The sequence below is a fragment of the Jaculus jaculus genome, chromosome 14, assembly GCF_020740685.1.
Source record: "Jaculus jaculus isolate mJacJac1 chromosome 14, mJacJac1.mat.Y.cur, whole genome shotgun sequence".
NCBI lineage: Eukaryota > Metazoa > Chordata > Mammalia > Rodentia > Dipodidae > Jaculus > Jaculus jaculus.
Window position 1 is genome coordinate 59,266,260 of NC_059115.1, and position 18,311 is coordinate 59,284,570.

General features: G+C 40.0%; 1 protein-coding gene across 3 annotated transcripts in view; it reads right to left on the bottom strand.

Annotated features, from left to right (window-relative positions):
• Dmxl1 (Dmx like 1) overlaps positions 1–18,311 on the bottom strand; it is a 153,014-nt gene that overhangs the window by 23,187 nt on the left and 111,516 nt on the right. For all 3 annotated transcript variants that reach the window (XM_045134454.1, XM_045134452.1, XM_045134455.1), the window contains 4 exons: positions 11,991–12,077; positions 9,075–9,196; positions 8,392–8,533; positions 3,304–3,364 (listed from right to left, as the gene is read on the bottom strand). In XM_045134454.1, the coding sequence (XP_044990389.1) occupies positions 3,304–3,364; positions 8,392–8,533; positions 9,075–9,196; positions 11,991–12,077 (412 nt within the window). The remainder of the gene's footprint in view (positions 1–3,303; positions 3,365–8,391; positions 8,534–9,074; positions 9,197–11,990; positions 12,078–18,311) is intronic.

Consider the following 18,311-nt stretch of genomic DNA (forward strand, 5'->3'; position numbering starts at 1 on the left):
TAACTGCGATACTTTATTTGAGAGAGAAAGAAAAAGGCTATCAGAGAAAGAGAGAGAGAGAGAATGAATATGGGTATACATGGGCCTCTAGACACTGCAAACAAATGCCAGATGCATGTGCCACCTTTTGCATCTGTCTTATGTGGGTACTAGGGAATTGAACTTGGGTCCTTAGGCTTTGCAGGCAAGCACCTTAACCATGAAGCCATTTCCAGCCCTAAAGGTTGTTTTTTTTTTTAAAGATCCTATCAGGGCTGAAGGGATGGCTTAGCAGTTTTAAGGCATTTGCCTGCAAAGCCAAAGGACCCAGGTTTGATTCCCCAGGACCCACTTTAGCCAGATACAAGGGGGCATATGCATCTGGAGTTCTTTTGCAGTGGCAAGAGGCCCTGGCACGCCCACTCTTTCTCTCTCTCTCTTTCTTTGTCAAATAAATAAAGTAAAAAAAGATCCTATCAGCCATTTGTGGTGGCACATGCCTTTTAATCCCAGCACTCAGGAGGCAGAGGTAGGACGATTGCCGTGAGTTCAAGGCCACCCTGAGGAAAAAAAAGATCCTATCCTGTAACATTTGCTTTGCATAAAATCCACTTATTGTTGAATTAAATGTGGGACTTATTCATGACATAAAAAGGTATGATAGAAAAATATCACTAATTAATTAGCTTTTACTTTTTAATTCTTTTATTTTCCAGTTATGGTAGTTCTTTGAATACATAAAACTCAGAAGGCCATAGTGATTTACTATTGCCCAATAATTCTGAAAATACGTCCACTAATAGCCTCTGAAGCTGGAAGTGTCATTATTTAAATTATGGGCCTGCCTGGGATTTAAAAATTCCACTGTAAATTACACACTTCATGGGATATTTGCAGTAATGCTGACAGAAAGGTTTCTTCAATATTTCAGGAAAGTTGCAAACCTTATTACACAGGGTAAGAATGGCTTTAAGAACTGCCAAGTGTTTCTTGCTTATCAATAATATCTTGGGTTGGAGACACAGCTCAGCAGTTAAGAGCATTTCCTGTACAAGCACAAGGGCCCAAAGAAGCCTGAAAGATCATTTGAGTTCCATCCTCAGGACCCACATAACAGCTGAATATGGCTACGTGGTTCTGTAAGTCCAGTCCCACAGGAGAACAAAGACCCAGGAATTGCCTGTACTCAAGAAGAAATGACAAGCTCTGTCTCCAGTCACCGCAAGCAAGGAAACCCAGCCACAGATGAGCACATGGGACGTTGTTGGGCACATTCATATGCATACACCCCCCACACCAGACACAGAAAGTGTAACACAAACATACTATATTCACTTTCGACAAAGGGTCTCATTTGTAGCCCAGGCTGACCTTGAGCCTCTCTAGCATTGTAAGATCACAGCCATGTGCCAGTACAGAAGGCAAAATTACACTGCTTTTGGTTCTTTCTCACATTACTTCTACTGTTGAATAAATTCAATATAAGAAAAATGACCCAATCACTTATATTATTTTATATCTCTAGTAAAAGTATCAGAAGTTATTCTCTTCATTTAAAAATACATGATTTTAAAATAAAAATAAAAATAAAATTAAAAAAAATACATGATTTTGGGCTGGAGAGATGGCTTAGTAGTTAAGGCATTTGCCTGCAAAGCCACAGTACACAGGTTTGATTGCCCAGTACCCATGGCAAGCCCGATGCACAAGGTGACACATGCATCTAGAGTTTGTTTACAGTGGCTGGAGTCCCTGGCATGCCTATTCTCTTTCTCTTTTTGCCTCTCTCTGTGTCTCAAATAAATAAATGAGAATAAAGTACTTTATAACTATATGGTTTCTTGAGCCATTCTTTTAGGAAGTATGCAATTTCAAAAATAAGATGCATATAGTACAAATTGTAATATGGCAGAAAAGAACATTGATTTCTGTCACTTATCTTTTATTGAACTCTCCCCCACAAGAAAAGATGTGATAACCTTTTCTGTTGTTTTGAGGTAGGGTCTTGCTCTGTCCCAGGCTGACTTGAAATTCACCATGTAGTATCAGGCTGGCCTCAAACTCACAGTGATCCTCCTAACTCGGCCTCCTGAGTGCTGGGATTAAAGGTGTGTACCACGCCCAGCACAAACTATATAAATTGGAGGGACAAGAACACCTCTTACACTCTTTATGTTTTAAAAACTTTTTGCTACCTTGTGCATCTATCTGGCATATGTGGGTCCTAGGAAGTTGAACCTGTGTCCTTTGGCTTTGTAGGCAAGTGCCTTAACCACTAAGCCATCTCTCTGGCCCTTAATATGCTCTCTTACTATGGTTTGTCAAGTTGATAAAGAGAATGACAGGAAAATGGCATTAAAAATAACCTTACAATATTCACCTGACAACATGAATATTGACCGACATCACCAAAGTCCATCCCTCCAATAAATTCCTAATTAAGTTTTGGGCTAAAGGAAGAGAAACATTTGAGAGTCTTAGAAATAAGAACAGAAAAAGTATATATTCTACCTCAGAATATGAGAATTTACTAATAACCACTTTATTTATTTATTTTAAAAACATTGAGAAAGAGAAAAGAGGAAGGGAGAGGGAGAAAGAGAGAGAATGGGCACACCAGGCCCTCTACCCACTGCAAATGAACTTGATGTAGGCACCACCTTCTGCATCTGGCTTATGTGGGTACTGGAGAATCGAACCTGGGTCCTTAGGCTTCCCAGGCAAGTGCCCTAACTGCTAAGCCATCTCTCTAGCCCTAATAACCATTTATTATACAGGGTAAGAATGGCTTTAAGAACTGCCAAGTGTTTCTTGCTTATCAATAATATCTTGGGTTGGAGACAGGCTTACTATTAATGTGTCAGATAGACAAACTGACAAAAGGAGCATAATATAATCTGATTATACTCAGCCAATAAATAAACAAGGTATGGTTATGGTCTGTACATTAAAATATCACAATCATATTACTAAAGAATTAACAATTTCAATTTGGCATTGTCCAAGGAATCCAGAAATGTTTAAAGATAAAATGTGCTAACTTAGATACATATAGTTAAAATGTCAAATACTTATTGGCTGCATTCAGCAAGCTTTCTCTATTAACTTAAGGAAACATTTTTCTAGTTATAATTCAATTTTGAAATGAAGACTATATAAACAAAGTAGGATAATAAAGGCTATCTTTCAACTGAAACAAAAAGCTTCCCATAAATTTCTTATAATAAAATTTAACAAAAATGCATACAAAGATAAAAGAATCATTGCCAATTATTATTATATTATTATATTATATTAAATATTATTATATTGCTAATTACTTACAGTAAGGAAGAGTTGGATGAGAAGTCATTCTTCTGACATTATTAATGGCTTTTTTAATCATCTGGCAAAAGGAAAAAAAAGTTATACTTTCAATAAAATAGGGCTAAAATTCAAGTTGTAGTGCTGGTTTGTATGAAGCCGTGGGTTTGTTCTCCAGACAGACAGACACACACACACACACACACACTTTTTATATTACCAACATCAATTCCCCTCAAAAATTTAGTCTTGCCCCTTTTTTGACAAGTGTTCCCTGATTCCATTAAGTTTATTGGAATAAACATGAATGGCATTAGGCTAAAAGACAGAAGCATATGAAAATAAAAGAGGTAGACAATTTCAACTGATAGTTTAGGCCTGTTTACTCATTTTAAAAGTAAAATAAATGAGCAAATTAAAGGGAAAAGTTCTTTTTTTTTCTTTAAAATTTGAGAGAGAAGCCGGGCGTGGTGGCGCATGCCTTTAATCCTAGCACTCGGGAGGCAGAGGTAGGAGGATTGCTGAGAGTTTGAGGCCACCCTGAGACTACATATTGAATTCCACGTCATCCTGAGCCAGAGACCCTACCTTGAAAAACCAAAAAAAAAAAAGAAAAAAGAAAAAATTTGAGAGAGAGAGAATATGGCATACCAGGGCCTTAGCCACTGCAATCAAACTCTAGACGCTTGCACCAGCTAGTGGATGTGTGCAACCTTGCGCTTGCCTCACCTTTGTGTGTCTGGCTTATGTGGGATCTGGAGTCAAACATGGGTCCTTAGGCTTTGCAAGCAAGTACCTTACCCACTATGTAATCTCTTCAGCCCTTGTTTTGTATGTTTGAGGCTGTGTCTCACATGCCCAGACTGATCTGGAACTCACTCTGTAGCCTCAAACTTTCATCCAATCCTTAGATCTTAGGTTTCTGAGTGTTAGAATTAAAGACATAAGCCACCATGCCCAGCTGAAGTATTTTCTTTGTAAAATATTTTCTATTTATTCAGCACCATAATTATAATTATGTTAGTAGCATAAATCTCAAAGGTACCATTTTTTTTAAAGTTTATTTATTTTTAGAGTTTATTTATTTATTTGAGAGAAAGAGAGAGAAGCCGGGCGTGGTTGCACACGCCTTTAATCCCAGCACTCGGGAGGCAGAGGTAGGAGGATCGCTGAGAGTTCGAGCCCACCCTGAGACTACAGAGTGAATTTCAGGTTTAGCTTGAGCCAGAGTGAGACCCTACCTTGAAAAAACAAAACAAAACAAAACAAAACAAAAGACAGAGAGAGAGACGGAGAGAGAGAGAGAATGGGTGTGCCACGGACCTCAGCCACTACAAATGAACTCCAGATGTGTGTACCTCCTTGTGCATCTGCCTTACATGGGCCCTGGGGAATTGAACCTGGGTCCTTTGGTTTTGCAGGCAAATGCCTTAACCACTAAGCCATCCCTCCAGCCCTCAAAGGTAACATTTTAGTTGTTCTTTTGATTTTTAAATTGTGTAATGTGTTCATTGATGTGCAGGCAAGGAGTTAGGGTGGAGAGAGATTAGGTTATGAGACCTAGTGAATGATACATATAGAAGTAGTTATATTCCTTCATAGCAGAAGTTGGTTTTAACAAGTATAATCTGTATACTAGCATTCATCATTCAATAAACGACAGAATCAAAATGTTCTTATGTTTTCTCAGGGCTGGAGAGATAGCCACTTCCTGAACAAGCATTAGGATGGGGTCAAGACCATCCCAGAACAGCTGGGCATGGCCACATGTGCATGTAGCCCCAGTCTCTTAGGGGAGCAAAGACCTGGATATAGTGTGAGCTCAACAAAAATGGCGACAGGTTCTGAAACCAGAAAGAGACAAACAACAGGCTCAAGCATGAATAGGCAGAAGAGCGATGAAGTGTGACACTGGACTTTTTGCCTTTGCTGCTGCAGGCAAGCACAGCCCACCTCAGGCAAGTGCATTCGTTGCAAGGGCACATCCATACACATCTCACACATACACACATTACACACAACCAAAAATGTGTTTTTGTTTTGTTTTGTTTTCCCCAAGGTAGGGTTTTACTTGAGGCCCAGGCTGACCTGGAATTCACCACGTAGTCTCAAGAGTAGCCTTGAACTCATGGCGATCCTCCTACCTCTGCCTCCCAAGTCCTGGGATTAAAGGTGTGTGTGCCACCATGCCTGGCTTCAAAAATATGTTTTTTAGTAAATGTTTTGTCAATCCCCCCCCCCCCTCCAATAGGAGTAAGCGGGGATTACCTGGGCAGAAAGGTTCCAGAGAGGATAGGAGAAAGCCTAATCCTAAAAACATGTGCTCTGGCTTGTAATTCCCAGTGCCAGAAATGGGCTATATCCCATGGTGAGCTGTTGGTTGGGAGACATATGAGGTCCAGAAAACAAGGTAGGTTTCTATCAAACCACTTGTTTACCCACTGGAACTAAAAGATCACCCTATTGCTAAAGACACCTTGAGTTGCTAACACAGTGTGTCAAGATCTGCAGAAATTAGGAAGGAAGCCAGCTCCCTGATGGCTATTCCTAGAAGTGCTACATGAGCTGCTGGGGGAAAAAGACCACCAACGTCGTGAACAAGCAGGGGATCCTACTAGATACAAAAGCAACAGCCAGACAAGATGCACACACCTGTGCAATACTGCCACTCACCCTAGGAGGGTAACCAGTAGCTCTGTGACTAGATAAGAGACCTGCTCAATGGGAAGGAACTCACAGCTGATAGTGAAAACCAATCCTATAGAGAATCAGAATCCTATAGAGATGATGGTCATGACTCCACTGAGAAGCTTCCACTTGACTTTTGTCAAAAGAGGCTATAACCATCAAATTTATTCCCCCCGCCCCCCCCCCCCTCTGAGATAGGGTCTCTCTCAGGGTAGCCTCAAACTTACAGTGATCCTCCTACCTCTGCTTCCCAAGTGCTGGGATTAAAGGTGTGCACCACTACACCTGGCAAAAAATTATTTTAAAAATATATTTATTTGAGAGAGAGAATGAGAGAAAGAGGGAGATAGATACAATCTCTCTTAACTATGCTTATCGCCTTTTAGGCCATCCTTTCACTATGTTGGAGAACCTGTTTTCTCTTTTACAGAAGGTGGTGAAAACTAGGGTGAACCAAAATCTATCAACATGACAAGAAAAATGAGCTGACTTCCTATCATGAGATGAGCCACCTCCTGCAAATCAGCCAGGGTCCAGGTGACACCACCTGGGAATCAATAAGTTAAGCACGTGCGCTACCTTCATAGTCTGACAACCTGAGCCAGAGAGGTGGTGATAGACACTGAGGACACCCAAAATGTATCAAGGCAGAAATCCCGAGCTTGCAGAAAGCTTAATACTAAGGTAGACTTTTAACATACCCACCAAGGCGCAGGGAACATTGTGGAATAGGAGGTGGAAAGAATCTAAGAGCTACGGGGTGGGAAGGAGTACCCAGAGGCATTGTTCCTGTGCCCAGTAACTGACTGCTGCTCTCATAACCCATAACCCCGTGGTGAACACCAGTAACACCAATGAAGAGGGTCCTCAGTGGTATGGTGGCAGGGAGGAAGGGAATGGGACCAGCATAAGATTTTGTCAATTCAAAAAAGTTTCTAATAAAATAATATTTTTCTGAAAGCATATTGTAGAAAAATAAAGAAATAATTGTTTTAGATTACCATTTAAAAAACACAACTTCATTCTATTACTATCTTTTTCCTGAGAGGGGAATAGAGAAGTCCCTAAATTCACAAAGCACAATAATTCCCTTCTAAAAGCTGTTTTTGAAAATATTTTTATTATTTGCAGAGAAAGGGAGGGAAGGAGGAAAGGAAAGAGAGAGAGAGAGAAAGAGAGGAGGGATATGGACATGCTAGGGCCTCCAGATGCGTATGCCACTTTGTGCATTTGCCTTTCCGTGAGTACCAGGGAATCAAACCTGAAGTGTCAGCCTTTGCAAGCAAGCGCCTTTAACCACTAAGCTAAAAAAGCTGTTTTAAAAATTTACACAGGAAGAGAGCCGGGCGTGGTGGCGCATGCCTTTAATCCCAGCACTCGGGAGGCAGAGGTAGGAGGATTGCCGTGAGTTCAAGGCCACCCTGAGACTACAGAGTTAATTCCAGGTCAGCCTGGACCAGAGTGAGACCCTACCTCGAAAAACCAAAAAAAAAAAAAAAAAAAAAATTTACACAGGAAGAAAAATCAACCCTAAAAGAGTAATTCTGTGCTATGATATTTTAGATCATAAGCAAAGTTTTTTTATTTTTATTTATTTATTTATTTATTTGAGAGCGACAAGCAGAGAAAGAGGCAGAGAGAGAGAAAAAGAATGGGCGTGCCAGGGCCTCCAGCCACTGCAAACGAACTCCAGATGTGTGCACCCCCTTGTGCATCTGGCTAATGTGGGTCCTGGGGAATCGAGTCTCAAACTGGGGTCCTTAGGCTTCACAGGCAAACACTTAACTGCTAAGTCATCTCTCCAGCCCACAAGCAAAGTTTTTTGAATACTGACAGTATGTCTAATATTGCCCTACAAAGGGCATATAATGCAGGCAGACTCCGTGCTCTCAAAGAGCTTACATGTCATAGCATGCAGAACCAGAACTAATTATTTAACTGGTAATTTCAATAACTGGTAAGTGCTACAAAGACGACAAGATGGGACAATAAGATATAATATGATTGGGGAGACAGTAGGTAGGGATAGATATCTTCCCTAAGAATTCTGGGGCAATGTCTTACTGGACTTGAGATCTGAATGGTTAAAAGAAAAGAAAGAGCTTTGTGTGCATGCATACCAGCACGCATGGCATGTATGTGTGTGCCTGTGTGGAGACCAGAAATAAATGGCAGGTGTTTTCCTCAGCAGCACTCTTTTTTTTTTCCAAGGTAGGGTCTCACTCTGGCCCAGGCTGACCTGGAATTCACTATGTAGTCTCAGGATGGCCTTGAACTCATGGTGATCCTTCTAACTCTGTCTCCCGGGATTAAAGGCATGTGCCACCACACCTGGCAGATTTACAACTTTTAATCATCTTATATGTATGAACCCAAACACAACAGCTATGCAAAACTTAAAATACATTTAAGTTTACATACCACGGCGGCTCCTCGGCCAGTCTGTGTGCTACCAAGCCAAGGCATATTGATTGGAGTGCCTGGATTACTGTGTGTATACGGGGTTGTTCCCTGAACAGCTGTGAAATCATCACGAGCATGTATCACCAAGAAGTCTTCTGATCTACAAAGTAATATTAGCCAGAATGAAAACAACATAGATCTCTATTTCATTTTTAAGCTTGAGAGCTGTAGCATTTGACTTTTGTATTTCCCTTTTTGTTTTTTCGAGGTAGGGCCTCCCACTAGATCAGGCTGACCTGGAATTCACTATGCAGTGTCAGGGTGGCCTCGAACTCATGGTGATCTTCCTATCTCTGCCTCTGAGTGCTGGGATTAAAGGCGTGAGCCACCACACCTGGCTTTGTTCTTCCCTGCTCTTATTCCTAACTCAAAATGACTTACCTATCTGCATAATTTCCATTCCCTTTTCCCTTTCCTAACAACTTCCTTTTGTAAAACTCTTGCCATCCTTATCTATTCTTTAGCAAATCAGCTTCTACTGTGCCCATAATTTTAGCTTATTCCTTTACAAGAATGATATGCTGCCTGATGCCCTTAGAGGGCACTGGTATTCTTTAAAAAGAATCTTTTGAGAGTTATATAGTTCAGTGGATACAGTCACTCATATTACATTAATGAATAAAAACAAAATGTAAGCGTACCCTTTGTTTTCCATTTCTACATCATCATCTACCCAAGTATAGATCTGTGTAGCCAGAATTCCAGAAACATCCAGTTCTTGAACATCATGGCTGGAGGCGATTGCTATGCAATTTCTATTTGCCTGAAAAATAAATCACACATTCATTTTAAATTGAAAGCAACAATTGTTATATAGGTTATTTTAAAAAATAACTCTAGGGCTGGAGAGATGGCTTAGCGGTTAAGCGCTTGCCTATGAAGCTTAAGGAGCTCGGTTCGAGGCTCGGTTCCCCAGGTCCCACGTTAGCCAGATGCACAAGGGGGCGCACGCGTCTGGAGTTCGTTTGCAGAGGCTGGAAGCCCTGGCGCGCCCATTCTCTCTCTCTCCCTCTATCTGTCTTTCTCTCTGTGTCTGTCGCTCTCAAATAAAAAAATAAAATAAAAATTAAAAAAAAAATAAAAAATAAAAAATAACTCTAGTAAAAATAAGTATAGAATATATAACATGTTTACAAATTAATATTTTAGTTTATTAATTACATTTTTGGTCAAAAAAACTTGACCGAATAGATATGTTTATGTTCTAAAAATTCCATTACATTTAACAGAAAGACAAATATAAATAAATCACAATACATGTATACCACGTTATTTCCTCTCCCAGTATTGTTGCTGTAGTATTTTAGAATGTTCTGCTCTCCCTAACATTTGCATAACTCAGGAATTTGGAGAGCCAGACATAGTGAGTGATTCATGATGTCCATAGCTGCAGCTAGCTGGACAAATAACTGTGAGCCCTAAACTCAGTGATCCTCTGTTACAGCAGCACCTGCTGCATAACCAGGTGCTATCTGGCCCTCTTGTTACTCTGTGGGAATGACAAGAAACCAGTCACCTGAGCTTAAGAAACCAATGTGAAAATGTTGCTATTGTGGTTGCTGCTCTTGTTAACATAGAAACTGTCCTCAGTCTGTGATACAGAATCTTCGTGTTTTCAAAGTGCATGTAATAAATTGAAAATCAACTTGTTAGTTTGAATCTAAGTTATAATTTCACTTTCCATCTAAATAAATGGGAACAAGTTCAATCAATCTCAAAGGCATTTAAGAAATAAAATATAAAGTAAGAGAGATTATTTATCAGCTATAAATGTAGCAAGAACATTGAAAAAAAGTCAAGTTTTGAGAGACAAATAAGTAACCACACTTATAAGTGAATAGCAGACTTTATATATAGGGGTAACTATTCATTTTTAGCTACTCATATATATATTTTCCAAAAAGAGAATTTCTAGCTCTTTTCATAGGATAAAATACTCAAAATCTTATTTTTTTCAAGAGAAGGTAGGTATTATAGGGTGTAGACAATAATTTTGTATTTGAAACATATATACATACATGTATATATGCCCTGCTATATAGATATTACTACTTTTTAAGGAGTTAATTCTAAACCTGTCTACTTTAAATAGAACTAATCCATGTTTAAGAATATTTATGAAGGGAATGAGATGGAAGATACAGAGAAATATGAGGAGAGAATGATAAAAGAACTATGTAGGTGAAATCAAAGCTAACACAAGCACAGCATAGGAGGATGAAGAATCAACTGATGGAAACATTTCTGAGTAATATTTAAACAGTACTGCAACCAAGTTGTGCCTGTAATCTTAGCTCCTCAGAGGCTGATGCAGGAAGATCACTGAGGCCAGGCAGGGTTGTTAGTAAGAGCTCATCTTTGAAAAACAAAGTAGGGCTGATGCTCAGTTGGTAAAGTACTTGTCACACAAGCATGAGGACCGGAGTTCAGAGTCACATATAAAAAGGGGTGTGTTGGGAGGCAGAGATAGGAGTATCGCTATGAGTTCGAGGCCACCCTGAGACTACATAGTGAATTCCAGGTCAGCTTTGGTTAGAGTGAGACCCTACCTCAAAAAAAGAGGGGTCTGATGGCATTTGTCTGTAAGTCCATCACTGGGGAAGTGGAGACAGGAGCAACAGTAGGGTTTAGTAACTAGTCTAGCTGGATTCGAAAGTTCAAGGTTCAGTGCAAAACAGTCTCAAAGAATATGGTGGACAGCAGCTGAAGATACCCAAAGTCACCATCTGACCTCCATACCCATGCACACATGTACCCACACATATGAACATGTATACATGCCAAAATAACAAAACAATGTAAAAATAGGAGCAAATGACTATGTGAATATACAAACACCCCCCCCCCCACTTTTAAGTATTTAGGAATACATGAGTAGTTATAGCATCCATCCTTAAATCAATGAAAAGAAATGGGACGAAAGGAGTGCTAAGGCAGTGAGGAGAGATCGGAATGGGAAATTATTAAGGCATTTCAACCTTGGGCAAGTATACCTAAGGGTACCTTGAAACACATTAACTGGTCAGGTACTAGAGAGGTAAGTCAGTGGGAAGAGAACTTCTGAGTTTCATACCAGTTTCAATTTTATAAAATAATAAAAATCACATTTGAAAAAGTCATATTAAACATATAGAAAATCTTTTCTTATGATAAACTATCTAGCATAAAGTACACAGATACTGACTGATATTCAAATAATTTCTGTAGAGCAACGTTCTATCTGTAACATAGCCAAATTATATAATAATGAAACCACATTAGCAAATTATACAATAATTTTATAAACTCAAAATCTTAGCTGGGCATGACGGTGTACACCCTTAATCCCAGCACTTGGGAGGCAGAAGTAGGAGGATCACCATGAGTTTGACGCCACTCTGAGACTACATAGTGAATTCCAGGTCAGCATGGGCTGGAGTGAGACCCTATCTTGAAAAATACATACATACATACATGAATCTTAGTTAATAACTTAAAGAGTGGAAAATAAACTGACAAAGCAAAAATCTTCCAATTATGAATACTTTAATAGTAATTAAAAATATTTATGTACTTACTCTATTAACAGCAAAAGCAGTAATGATATCAGATTCCTTATGGATAATTCTTGCTTTACCCCCAGGATATCCTAAATCTGCTTCTATCTAAATGGAAAAAATATGAAAAGAGACTTTATTAATAGATTAATATATAAATCAATTACTTAGCACTTGTATAATTAACTTTAAGAAAGCTTTTAAGCTGCGAGTGGTGGTGCATGCCTTTAATCCCAGCACTTGGGAAGTGGAGATAGTAGGATTGCTGTGAGTTCGAGGCCACCCTGAGACTCCATAGTGAATTCCAGGTCAGTCAGGTCAGCGAGACACTACCTCAAAAAACCAAAAATAAATAAAAAAGAAAGCTTTTAAAGACCTCAATCTCAAAGGTACTATTACATATGCTAATCATCCCCAAACCAAAATTTACTTGGTGAGGGAATTTAAAGTTTTCAACCTTGCTTTCTTATGTAAAGATAGTTGATAAAACATACTCTGTGTTATCCCCTAAAGTAATGCTGAGCTAACTTTAAAGCAGGCATGCCCATCCTTTGACACTGCAACATACTATCATCCTCAAACGTGTTAGGCTGCATTCATAGTTACCCTGGGACACATGCAGCCGGGCTATGGGTTGTACATGCCTGCTTTAAAGGATCAAGACATCTTAATCGTTGAAGTCATGATTTTTAAAAGTTTCTTAGTATTATACTTCTTTACTAATATGTTAGAAATACTAAACGGTCAGGCAGTAATTAGTTTAGGCTTGTGGATCACAAAAGTTCACTGTTCCAATTTTTCCTTTTTCCAAATAACCCATTAAAATGTATAAATCATTCTTAGCTCGGAATCTAAAAACACAAAGAATTTGACCAGCTATCTATAGTTTACTGACTTCTGGTTTAAAATAACTTTCAATTTATAGTGGAGATTCCTGAAATCCTGAAAGCATGGTAACTCGTTCAAGTCAGTATGCCGTTTTAGTAGCTTAATAGAGTATTTATTATTCAAGGTAGTTTTACATAAAGTAGTTGACATTTTGCTTACCCTGAAAATGGTGTATCATACTTCAATATTCAAGAATACTATATAAATATAAGGATGCTATACAAAAACCAGCATTTATTAAAATAAATATAAGTTAGAAAGATGAGCCAATTATTAAATGTTAGAAACATTGCTGAATATGTTACTTTCTGTGGTGGTTTGATTCAGGTGTCCCCCATAAACTTGGTTCCCCAGCTGATGGCAATTGGAAATTAATGCCACCTGGAGGAAGTGTATTGTTGAGGACAGGCTTATGGGTATGATAGCCAGTGTTTCCCTTGCCAGTGTTTGACACACTCTCCTGCTGTTATTGTCCACCTTATGTTGGCCAGGGGGTAATGTCCACCCTCTGCTCATGCCATCATTTTCCCCTGCCATCATGGAGCTTCTCCTCGAGTTTGTAAGCCCCCCACCCCCACCCATGGGCTGCTCCTGGCTGGGTGATTTCTGCGAACCTGTCAGCAACAGTAAAGTTGGTACTGAGAGTGGCATTGCTGCTACACCTGACTGTGTAGTTTAGGCCTTTTGGAACTGATTTTCTGGAGGAGTGTGGAAGGATTTGAAAGCTTGGCCTAAGAGATGCCTTGCAGTGCCGTAAGTACAGCTTGATGGACTATTCTGGTCAGAGTTGAAAGACCTGAATGCAGTAAGAACTACGTACTGTGAAGTTTGGCTAGAAGCAGTTTGTGTGAGAGGCTTGCTATTATGCCCATGTCCTGAGAATTTGTGCAGGGTTGCTTTGTGTAGAAAGGGAGTGGTGTGAGCAGAGAGGTATGGCACAGAAAGAAATCTTTGGGCTGAGACTTCTGCCCATTCAGCTGTAATTATATGAGAGATTAGGACCTTTGAAATTTGGTCAGCTGACCTGCACTGTGACAACAGGAAGAATGCAGACTCTTTTGAAGGGGTCTGAGTTCTCAATGAGTGTCCTGTTCTTCAAAGTCTGCCTTATTCCCCCATGGATTAACAAATTGGCACCCCACCTGGTATAGTGGAATATGAGAAATACAGGAAAGAGAGGGTCATTGAATTTGCAACACAGTTTTGTTTTGGAAACAGCCATGGTCATGTGAAGCAGATTTGCTGAATGCCTGCTTGGAGAACCAATAGAGCCATGAGGATGGACTATGGGTTGCAGAGGAGATGCCCGGACCATGAGATGGCTGCTAAGAGCTGCTGGCCCTGAATGAAGTTTTCCAGGACTTTGAGTAGACTAGCTGGAGAAGGGGGATTGGAATGCCAGAGATTTGTTGCTATTAGAATTATTGGACTTGGAGACTTGTCATTGACTAAAGTTGTTGGACTGTGAGCTACAGAGTTTGATGTTTGCCCTGTTTAAATCTTGTACTGGTTGAATATTTCTTTGTTATGCCCAATGACATCTTTTGCAGTGCAAATGTTTATTTTGTACCATTATGGGTTTTTTGGTATTACAGTTCAGTTGAAAGACTTTGGATTATGGGGATGTTTGAACATAATTAGGATTGATAAAAACTATGGGGACTCTTAACATCATGGATGGTTATAAATTTATGGGGGCCAGGGGTGGAATGTTGTGGTTTGATTCTGGCGTCCCTCATAAACTCAGGTATTCTGAATGCTACTCTCCCCAGCTGATGGCAGATAGAAATTAAAGCCTCCTGGAGGCAGTGTATTGTTGGGGATGGGCTAATGAGTATGATAGCCAGATACCCCATGCCATTGTTTGGCACACTCTCCTGCTATTATTGTCCATCTGATGGTGACCAGGAGGTGATGTCCACCCTCTGCTCATGCCATTGTTTCCCCCTGCCATCATGGAGCTAGCCCTCAAATTTTAAGCCAAAATAAACCACAAGCTGCTCTTGGTGAACCTTTCTGCAACACTTCATTTTATCTTTTTTTTTTGAGGCAGGGTCTCACTCTAGCTCAGGCTGACCTGGAATTCACTATGCAGTCTCAGGGTGGCCTCAAACTCATGGCGATCCTCCTACTATGCCCAGCTCATTTTATCTTTTTAAACCTTCAGTCTTCTGAGTTTCTATAAGATGTGTCATAGGTCATTGTGAAATTCAAAAATTATTAATGTAAAATTAGCATACAAGTATAGTATTTAGATAAAAATAGCATCAATGTCTGACAACTGACTACAACTCTCCAGGATTGGCAGTATTTTAAAAATGGTTAGGGGGCTGGAGAGATGGTTGAGAAGTTACGGTGCTTGCCTGCAAAACCTAGTAATGACCTGGGTTCCAGTCCCTCACTACCCATGTAAATCCAGATGCACAGGGATGTGATGGAGCATGTATCTGGAGTTTGCTTGCAGTGCCTGGAGGTCCTGGTGTACCTATTCTCTGCCTCTCTTCATTCTCGGCTTGCAAATAAGTAAATAAAAAACATTTGTCTCGGTTGTTAAAGGTGCTTGCTTGCAAAGCCTGAAAGCCTGAGTTTGATTCCCCAGGACCCATATAAAGCCAGATGTAGAAAGTGGCACGTGCATCTGGAGTTTGTTTGCAGTGGTAAAAGGCTCTGGTGCACCTATTCTTTCTGTCTACCTCATTTTCTCTGTCTCTATCAAATACATATACATTGGGGCTCAGTGGTTCAGGCACTTACCTGCATAACCTAAGGACCTGTGTTCAGTTCCCCAGAACCATTGTAAGCTAGATGCACAAAATGGGGCATATGTCTGGATTTAGTTTGCAGTGACTAGAGGCCTTGGTTCTCTCTCTGTATTTGCCTCTTTCTATCAAACATATAAATAAATATTTAAAAAATCTTTACAAGTTCGGGCTGGAGAGATGGCTTAGTGGTTAAGCACTTGTCTGTGAAGTCTAAGGACCCCAGTATGAAGCTCGATTCCCCAGAACCCACGTTAGCCAGATGCAAGAGAGGGCACATGCATCTGGAGTTCGTTTGCAGTGGCTGGAGGCCCTGGCACACCCATTTTCTCTATCTGCCTCTTTCTCTGGCTGTTGTTCTCAAATAAATAAATAAAAATAACAACAACAAAAAATTAACTCAAGTGGGTTACAGATACAAATGCATTACCAAAATTATAAAAGACAGGAAAAATCTCTATGATGTTAGTTGTAGAAAATATTTTAAATGCAAAAGTAGGTACACAGAACAAATTGACACACTATACCTCATCAAAGTCAAAAATTTCTCAACTGCAAATGACATTATAGAGATAATAAAAACCAGTCCTAAGAGTAACTATTTGGAATCACATATCTCATAAAACACTTTCAGCCCAAATAACTAACAGTTAAAACTTAATCAAGAAAACAAGCAATACTATTAGGTAGAAGATAAGCAATGATACAGCCACATAATGTAGTGAGTATCAGCAATTAAAAAGGATTGGATTACTATGCCTGGCATGGGGATGCACACCTTTAATCTCAGTACTGTGGAGGCCAAGGCAGGAAGATGGCTGAGTTTGAGGGCAGCCTGAGACTACAGAGTGAATTCCAGGTCAACCTGGGCTACAGTAAGACCCTACCTCAAAAAATCAAAAACACAGCCTGGTGTGGTAGTGCACGCCTTTAATCCCAGCACTTGGGAGGCAGAGGTAGGATGATACATAGTGAATTCCAGGTTAGCCTGGGCTAGAGTGAAACCTTACCTCAAAGAAAAAAAAAAAATAGGAATGGATTATTGAAACACAGCATGAATCAAATTAATCTCAAATTAAGTTATGCTAAGTAAAAGACTCAGGTCAAAACTAGTCCCGATGGGTTTCATGCCATCTCAGCCCTTGGGAGAGGAAAGCAGGTGATCACCCGAGTATAAGGCCGGCTGGAACTACACAGTGGTTTCCAGGCCAGCCTAGGGGCAGAGTGAGACCATGTCTGAATATAAACAGCAAAACTAAAATGACAAAACAACAAAAAACATTTCTCCCCACAAAATGGTATAATTCCATTTACATAAAATTCCTTAAAATGTAAATTAATCTATACATTTGTAGTTGCTTGGGGGGCAACAGGCAGAGGCTGAAGGGAAGTGAACGGGAATGACTAAAGTTGGAGGGGGGTGATGGATATGTTATCTTGATGTTGGTGATGGCCAGAACTGAGCAAGTTACATTAAGTATCTGCAGTTATTTTAAGTAAGCTTACCAGAAAATAAAAATCACATTTTGTGGGGCTGGAGGGATGCAGAGTTTGCCTGCAAAGCCAAAGGACCCAGGTTCGATTCCCCAGGACCCAAGTTAGCCAGATGCACAAGGGGGCACATGCGTCTGGAGTTCGTGGGCAGTGGCTGTAGGCCCTGGTGTGCCCATATTGTCTCTCTTCCCCTCCCTCCCTATTTCTCTGTCAAATAAATATTTAAAAAACACCTTTTGTGATGACATATTCTTTCTTTCATTTTTTAAATTTTTATTTTTTTATATATTTTATTTATTTTAGAGAGGGAGGGAGGGAGAGAGAGAATGGGCATGCCAGGGCATCCAGCCACTGCAGACGAACTCCAGATGCATGTGCTCCCTTGTACATCTGGCTTATGTGGTTCCTGGAGAAATGAGCCAGGATCCTTTTTGTTCCACCTTGTAAGGTTTTAGAGGAGGGCAAAGTACCACACTACATGATCTGACCTAAACAATGGATAGGGATGGAGGGAGTCAAGGAGGGACTAGATAGGACCCAAGACCATACTTTAGGTGGCCTGGCAACAAGGGGCTGGTCTTGCTTTTCTGATCTGCCTCAGGCAGCAAAAGGTAGCTTGTTAGCCTGCTTGAGATGTCACGGCAGGTTAACATGGCTAGCAGTGCCTGTGACCTGACAAGTATCCAAGGAAGAAAAAAATCTCTCAACATCAACTCTTATAATGTGTACAGTCCATAGCCATACCACCCTGATCTCATCTGATCTCGGAAGCCAAGCAGGCTCAGACCTGGTTAGTACTTAGATGGGAGATAATGTGTAGAGACTAGTTAGTAATCATTATGTAAGAAAAGGCAATTGTGAATGGACTAAAATTTTGAATTATATTTTCTTAAAATCAAAACATTAGAAAAAATTCAAAATATAGAAACATATTTATTTTGCCAAAACTTTAGGTATAATACACAATATCAAATCAGTGTTCTGAATTAATTGCATGCAATTATTGTATTTTATGAAAAGATTCCTTTGGGTAAAAAACAGAAGTTATACAGCTAAGGTACTTGCCTGCAAAGCCTAACAACCCATGGTTGATTCCCCAGGACCCATGTAAAGTCATATGCACAAGGTGGTGCATGCATCTGGAGTTCATTTGTAGTGGCTGGAGGCCCTGGCATGCCCATTCTCTCTCTCAAATAAATAA